This window comes from Schistocerca gregaria, chromosome 5, assembly GCF_023897955.1.
Source record: "Schistocerca gregaria isolate iqSchGreg1 chromosome 5, iqSchGreg1.2, whole genome shotgun sequence".
Lineage (NCBI taxonomy): Eukaryota > Metazoa > Arthropoda > Insecta > Orthoptera > Acrididae > Schistocerca > Schistocerca gregaria.
Genome location: NC_064924.1, coordinates 225505994 through 225514212, shown reverse-complemented (window position 1 = coordinate 225514212; position 8219 = coordinate 225505994). Strand labels below are relative to the sequence as shown.

Sequence of the window (8219 nt, the reverse complement as noted above, 5' to 3'; positions counted from 1 at the left end):
ATGTACTTATCGATATGTCTAGCGTGGTCACCGGGATATAGATTTTTCCCCGTCGCTCGGCCAACGTCAAGACGGGAGAACCTAGCACATGCAATGACCAGTGAACAAAGAGATTGCACAATAAACTTAACTGAAATATCATTAAAAGATGTGGCCCGATTATATAAAATAATAAAAATCTCAAAAGTTGTGAACCTCAGCACGTACCATTAATTACCTTCTTCAAAAATCTGCTTTTGTAAAATTTCTGAAGCACGTAATATTGCAGTTAGAAAGTTGTAATTTTGGAATTATGTTCAGTTTAGTATAAAAATACATGGTAGAAGTTTTCATGAAGCTACCTCTTTTTGAGTTTTCCATGCTTTCCGATATATGAAAAACGCATGATATTAAAGTTAGAAAGTGAAATGCTGGAATTATCTTGCAATTTATTCTTAAAACGTTTTGTAGAGGGTTTCATGAAGACACCTCCTTTAATTTTTGAATTACTATGTGAAAATCAATTTTCGTACGTAATTTTCCGGAAACAACTTAGATTAACCATATTTTGTAATTAATCTACAACGCTAGAAGGTAACACTGTATTATATCTAATAATGAAGCTGTTCCAAATTTTAAAATGGTATTGTTATTTTAAAAAGTTACAGGAATTAGAAACGAGACGTTCTGAGGCCACCATCCACCCTCTACTCTGAAAGTCAAAATTTAAGGGTTATCGCATTACGAATTTTTATACAGTATTAACTGTGTATCAATTTATTTACAGAAAAATTGGGATCGTTGTCAGTCTTCAACCAACAACGATATAAATAATTTTTCAAAAAGAGTGCTGTCTGGGCGCTACTGCCGACGGTGGAAGCAATTTTGGAACGAGTGTTTCCTTCGGCGTCCACACCTCGAGTATGTAAGACGTAAGTGTCTTGACTAGGCAAATTATTCGATCGTCGTCAGTCATAAGGGATGTGTGCCGTGATTCCGTCCGCGTCTGCGTTCGCTTAAACCACAGATCGCGTTGGTGACGACTGACATAATAGTTTTTCAGTCGATCTAGATATTGCGCATGTTTAGTGCGAATGCGTAAAAGTGAACTTAACTGGATTTAATGAGTTACGGGAAAGCCTGTGATTCGTTTACGGTGTTGCGTCTCCTTGCGCTGCCCTCTGTAATGTAGAAAACTGCGTTGCTTGTGGCTCAGGTTATCCTCCACTTTTAAAGCGAGCAATTAACTTTAGATAATATTAGAAACAAAGAATAGAATCGTCTCCGAACTGTGTCGAGTGCTAAGTACGGTAGTACAAACTTTAATAATTTACAAAACTAATACTTGTGCGTGTGTTCTTTTATCATAACATACTGCTCATTTAAACGACAATAGACTTGTATTTATCGCCTTAGTTCCTGATTCCTCTGCATTATTCTTGGACAGAACACCTCATTTCAGTTTCGGCGAGCTGAATTGGGACCTGTGGATTGACGAGTATCACACAACACGTTCTCCATCGCTTTCAGGTTGTTCGCACAAATAGTTTTCAGTCCGTTGTAAACGGTAGTGGTAGCCAAATTCGCACAAATCAAACTTTAAAAATATAAAACTTCAACAAACGTTAAAAAACTAAAGAACAAACCACCTGTATAAGATTTTTACCTGCCGCTCCACAAAATAACATCGAATATCAGGGAACATATTTAAATTACATTAATGAGAGAGTTCCAGAATGTCTTGCAAATGCGAAGACGGAAAAAACTTCATAATTCATAAGGACACAATGCTACTACCTTCGATTCCGTAAGTTCTCATCTGTAACCACAAGACAGTTATGCAAAGTTGACTCCCGACGTTGAAGAAACATAATTTTTTCGGAGTTTTTGATAGGTGTGCTGTTGTTCTGGGGTTCCCTGTTTGAACAATTCTGTAGAATTATGCGAAGAAGACACAAAGTACTCAAGGAAATTTTAACCTTCAAAGAAAAATTATTTCCAATTTGCGAAAAAAATTATAATCACAACTCTGAACAGAACTCCGAGAGCTCTACAGAAAACCAATGACATGTTTGTGCAGATAATAGTTAATGGTAATTGCAATAATGTGGGGCCCACTCCACTAACATATAGCCTTTCACTGCCCTAGTTGTGACTTATGCATGTTGTCACAAGTCGGCGCACTTCGTGTCGACCGCCGCATGTACCCGACTGCTGACAATCCAGCAATCTGACGGCAGTGACCAGTGTTTCATCTACTTTCGTTTTATTACAACAACTTTGATTTAATTTGAGATTCTTTGCTACACTCAAGTACCGAACTTGAAGTAGCTGTCTCTATGTGTATTCGCGGACTCCTGTTACTTCATTGTTCGATGGATTCTGGTATTTGTCAGCCTTCAGCAAGACATACGCTGATTATTTCACACAGGAGTTCAGATGCTTCATACAATTCAAGCACCTTTTGTATCTCCATACCTTCATCGTCAATGTTGGTAAGTATGGACAAGGACAGGATCTTCTTCGCTTAGAGGTGGAAAAATAATAACTGACTCGCGCAATTAAATCAATTAATTTACGTCAGTTAAAAAAAGCGCAACACCAAGCAGTCGCCGGCCGGAGTAGCCGAGCGGCTCTAGGCGCTACATTATGGAACCGTGCGATCGCTACGGTCGCAGGTTCGACTCCTGCCTCGGGCATGGATGTGTGTGATGTCCTTAGGTTAGTTAGATTTAAGTAGTTCTAAGTTCTAGGGAACTGATGACCTCAGATGTTAAGTCCCATAGTGCTCAGAGCCATTTGAACCATTTGAAACAAGCAGTTGTGCGTCAGAAACTAAAGTTGTTAGGCCAGTCGCCAGTTGCGTTAGAGGTTGCTTAGAATACACCCTGCAACAGTCGTGAGCGTTATTTACCTTTCATATTGGACTTGGCGAGGTGAGGTTAGCCAAATATGCCTTTAAGGTGACAAAGACGCCATAATCAACACTTCATTGACTTTGAAGCAGGTCGTGTAATAGGGCTACAAAAAAGTGGATGTTCCATCTGTTATAACACAGAAAGACGTGGCAGGAACGTACATGATTGCTGGGAGCCGTGGTCTCCATCATCAGATCTGTCTCCATCATCTGATCTGTCTCCATCATCAGATCTAAAATCAAATCTGTCTCCATCATCAGATCTGTCTTCATCATCAGATATGTCTCCATCATCAAATGTGTCTCCATCATCAGATCTGTCTCCATCATCAGATCTGTCTCCATCATCAGATATGTCTCCATCATCAAATGTGTCTCCATCATCAGATCTGTCTCTATCATCAGATCTGTCTCCATCATCAGATCTGTCTCCATCATCAGATCTGTCTCCATCATCAGATATGTCTCCATCATCCAATGTGTCTCCATCGTCAGATCTGTCTCCATCATCAGATCTGTATGTCAATCCAATAAGGGACGTCATCAGACAACTGCAGCGTCATACACAAACAGCGTTATCCATCGCTGTATTTACAGACAAAGTCAACAGGCCAACAAGCACGGAACTCCTTCCAACAAACTGACTTCCGGCATCTGCAGAACACAGTGTATGTACATCTGAATTTTTGCATTCAATATTCCGGCAGTCAGACCAGTTATGAAAGTAGCACCATTCCACATCTGGAATGGTTACCACGGGCTTACATTACCCTGTTGTCTAACAATGTTAATCCCTTAAATATGTCACCTAGACAAAAGTATCCCAAAATTTCATTACCCTACATTAATTATTTTTTGGTGTCATGATTTTTTCTGTCAGTGTATTTTACAGTAGTTCAATGGAATTAAAAAATTATGTAAAGGTTTGCATGTAAAATTTGTGCTAATTACTGCTTAATGCAATGTGTCTTTCAACTTTATATGGTCGGTCACTGATAATGAATGTACACGCTGAAATGTCCAATACATGAATTAAAAATATAAATTGCAGCAAATCTGAAGAAGCCGGTTTTTTTTTAATTTTGATGAGGCTCAATGCATTTATTAAGATTTTCCCCCAGTACACATCCGCTATCGATGTGCCAGTTACTCTGATTTATCAGCTCCTTCTGTTTTCTGGTTCTGCCACCCTTGTCCTCCACCCCATCTTACAGTCTGTTATGTAGTTGTAAATGAATTATTGTGATATTTGAACCAGGGTAATGCTAATGTTTGGGAACAAAGATGATGGACAATTACAAAGTATGTGCTATGAGGTGCATCTGACAAATAGAAATCAGTATTGTGCTAAAATATTTTTTTTTTTTTTTTTACAATATCGAAAAGACAATCTGTGAACTTAGCGTATCATTGCATGTTCGCTCCTTTTTGTATAAGAAGAGTAAGAGCTGACTGAAATTAAGCAGAAGTATATCTTGACCGATTGGTTTGGGTCCAGTAATGTGAAGTTGTCAAGTAGGAACTTTATCGTTTTACTTTGATGCAATTTCAGCAATTAATTGGACAACGCGTTGCAGAAGCATCACTGTTAACAGTGACTTTTTGTCGGGGAAAAAGTTGAATAATTTAGGTTGATGACATTTCAAACAAAATACATCCGTGACTGTTTTTATTGCAGAAGCCAGCTCCAAATTTTATATCATTAAGTTCCATCGGCATTCGCTAGTGAACGCATTAGTACACCCGCAATATCGCTTCATGATAAGTCATTACCAACGTAATGCAACGAAACCTTAAACAAGTTTGTATCTGAGTTCTCTGATTGTCAGACATCAGAAATTGTAATTATTTGATATCTGTAACAAAAATTTCTAGGACGTCGTAATTGTTTCTCAGACTCACGTAAAAATAATTAAATACTATTCTTTTAAAACGGAAACGCTTCGACCATAATTCCAGATAAGATAGTTATTCTAGTTGACTTTTGTTTGCAAAAATCTGATAGCTGCACGTAGCTCAACTATGGAATGCTTGGCTGCTTGCAGAATTTGAACTAGCGACCCCTGTTTATTTTTAAACCGGTCAAGAAGCTGATATATGGTGTTTGATTCACATACATTGAATATCTGCATGTGGCATGAACGTCTTATAGTATAAATGCGACTTTGCTCTGCGCTTAAATGTCCAAACCTGGCGTCAATTGTATGCCAACATCTGTTACATTTACTCCATGGTTTCTGTCGTTAGGAATGTTGACGGTCCTACCCCGAACGTGTAGCATTGCCAAATGACCACCCTGCCGCAAAAACGTACATAAATTGTTTCTCACTTTCAACAAAAGTGCGTTTCGAAAGTCCAAGGTCTCATGTTCAGGTTTCATCCAAGAAACTAGTCCATTTTAACCTTCTGCTATTATCACTTTATAAGTCACGGAACGGGAAACTGCAGAGCGAACAGTCGACACCAGTTTTAAAGTAAAACAAAACCAAGTAGACTGTTATGTTTTAGATTTTATGGCGACGTAATGAGAAGGTATTTAGCAGTATACCTTCTTGAATAATATCTCAAGATGAGATTTCACACACTCCAAACGCGTTTTTACTTAAGTGGAGAACAATTTATTTGTTGGACCATCACGAGAAATAAAAATTGCGTGTTGGGCCGAGACTCGAACTCCGAACCTTACCATCTAATCCTTCTCCGGCACACAGTGCTAATTACGCTGCAGATTGAAAGATTCATTAGGGAAATAACTTTTGTAGCTGGACGCGGTAATTAAAGTAAATATAAATGCACCAACATCGCATGTGTCTTTTTGGTCACTTTTTGGATTTTGTAAGATAATGTTATGTTTATGCAGTGCTCCATTGCACTATCAGAGGTATTGCAACTCACCATGTCCAATTGGTCGAAACAAACAAATCCGTTTAATCATGTATTCGACGCTAAATAAGATTTTTCTCCATGTATGCCGGCCGGAGTGGCCGACCGCTTCTAGGCGCTACAGTCTGGAACCGCGCGACAGCTACGGCCGCAGGTTCGAATCCTGCCTCGGGCATGGATGTGTGTGATGTCCTTATGTTAGTTAGGCTGATGTAGTTCTAAGTACTAGGGGACTGATGACCTCAGAAGTTAAGTCCCATTATGTTCAGAGCCATTTTTTTCTCCATGTATAAGTTCAAATGCACGCCTTTTTAACATTTAATATTTAGATTTCTGTATGTTCACCAAAACTCTTTGGCATACTTTGTAAATACCTTATTAAACATAACACCAAAACCACATGCCGTTTGAAATGTACCAGGATGTAAGACCTGAGTTTCTTCCGACGCATACAACGGTCAAATAACTTACGGGAATGTAGTTGGGTGACGTCAGCGACAACCACCGATACTTCGAAGGTGCACTCCCTATCATGTTTTGCCTTTAAAATGGCAAACTGTGCACCGTTAGGAATATCAGCGGTTGTCTACGATGCCTCCTGGCTACATTCCTGTAAGTTATTTCTACCAGGATGTGTTTGGTCTTCTATTTCTTCTTTAAAAAGATTCATATGCTCCGTTGTATGAAATAAATTCATAAATTTCCTCGATAAAATAAATAGTTGTTGCTGTTCAGCATCGACATCTGTCTGGAGATGTTGGTTCTTCAGTTCTGTTTAGGTTTTTGGCTCGTTTCCTTAAGTGGATGTCGTATGAAATAAAAAGTTTTCCACAAATGCTACAAATATGTTTACTTACCATCTCAAGGGAATGAAAGCAGCCGTGACTACTGGCACTGTTGATATCAATGATGGCACTTTACGAGCTCTGTCACACGACAAACTGACGGCTAACGAAGTTGTATGCCTTGCACACACTTTGTATGAATATACAGCTTGCTACTTAGGATGAAGCAAATTCATTTACACCTGTGGCTCATGACGCCATTGAACCGTCTACACGTCATAATGATCTACACGTCATAAAGATAACATAAAACCTATTGTAAATTTAGGGTGCGGGCCGATTTACTGCATAGTTCTGTAATTATAACAGCAAAGCCAGTGTTCCACAAATTATTGATTTTCCTTTCAAATAACTATGTTTATAATTACTGATCCAGATTTACTTGAGTCTGGTACTGCTAGAAACATAAAGGCAGTATTTTCCATAAAATTAGCAGACAAATAAAAATTTAGTATATCGTCGTTGGCATACCATTTGCAACTGTCCAGAGGTATTAACCTCCTGCTTTGACTGAGATAGCTCAGTTACTTCGAACAACTGGTTATATAACAGGTTTGATGCGATAAACTTATGGAAACCGTCCCCTACAAAGCTTTTTTTCTCGCTGTGAGTAAATCGTGGTACCACTTGTCAATATATGATAGTAACTTCAGGCATGTGCTCAAAAAAAGAGATCATAAAATGAGAATCTGGCTCAGCGTTCAAGTACATACAGGTGAAATATTTGGTATTCAAATAAATTGGAAATTATAAGCAACCAAATGCTGCACTCAAAAGTGTCTGTCATTCCGCTGTGTGTAATGTAATTTTAAATAATCGATAGATTATTGACTGTGTGTTTGCTATCGATATTTTGACGTAAAAATTGGACAAGTGCGAATTTGCTGGGAAGTGGCGGTGCGGTCCCCTACAGCACTGCGTAGGATCCTACGGTCTTGGCGTGCATCCGTACGTCGCTGCGGTCCGGTCCCAGGTCGACGGGCACGTGCACCTTCCGCCGACCACTGGCGACAACATCGATGTACTGTGGAGACCTCACGCCCCACGTGTTGAGCAATTCGGCGGTACGTCCACCCGGCCTCCCGCATGCCCACTATACGCCCTCGCTCAAAGTCCGTCAACTGCACATACGGTTCACGTCCAAGCTGTCGCGGCATGCTACCAGTGTTAAAGACTGCGATGGAGCTCCGTATGCCACGGCAAGCTGGCTGACACTGACGGCGGCGGTGCACAAATGCTGCGCAGCTAGCGCCATTCGACGGCCAACACCGCGGTTCCTGGTGTGTCCGCTGTGCCGTGCGTGTGATCATTGCTTGTACAGCCCTCTCGCAGTGTCCGGAGCAAGTATGGTGCGTCTGACACAGCGGTGTCGATGTGTTCTTTTTTCCATTTCCAGGAGTGTATTTCAATTTGGTACATCTACCTTCCTGAGAAAAGGGTTTTTAGCTGTCGGACAGAAAAACAGACAACATAGTGTTCCCGTAAGGGTTCCGTTTTTACCGATTTAGATACGGATCCTAACAAGCGGTGGCTTCATATCACACGCTGCCTCACTAGTGTAAATGGTGTACACACATAAATGTAGATCTAGTGCG

The 8219-nt window shown here is 40.0% G+C and overlaps 1 protein-coding gene across 1 annotated transcript; it reads right to left on the bottom strand.

Moving 5' to 3' along the window:
* Window positions 1-2844: 2844 nt before the first annotated feature.
* LOC126273294 (prostatic spermine-binding protein-like) lies at window positions 2845-5128 on the bottom strand. Its single transcript, XM_049976839.1, has 3 exons — window positions 5124-5128; window positions 3059-3411; window positions 2845-2867 (listed from the first exon to the last, which is right to left on the bottom strand). The coding sequence occupies exons 1-3, from the start codon at window positions 5126-5128 to the stop codon at window positions 2845-2847; spliced, it is 381 nt and encodes a 126-aa protein (XP_049832796.1).
* Window positions 5129-8219: the final 3091 nt, after the last annotated feature.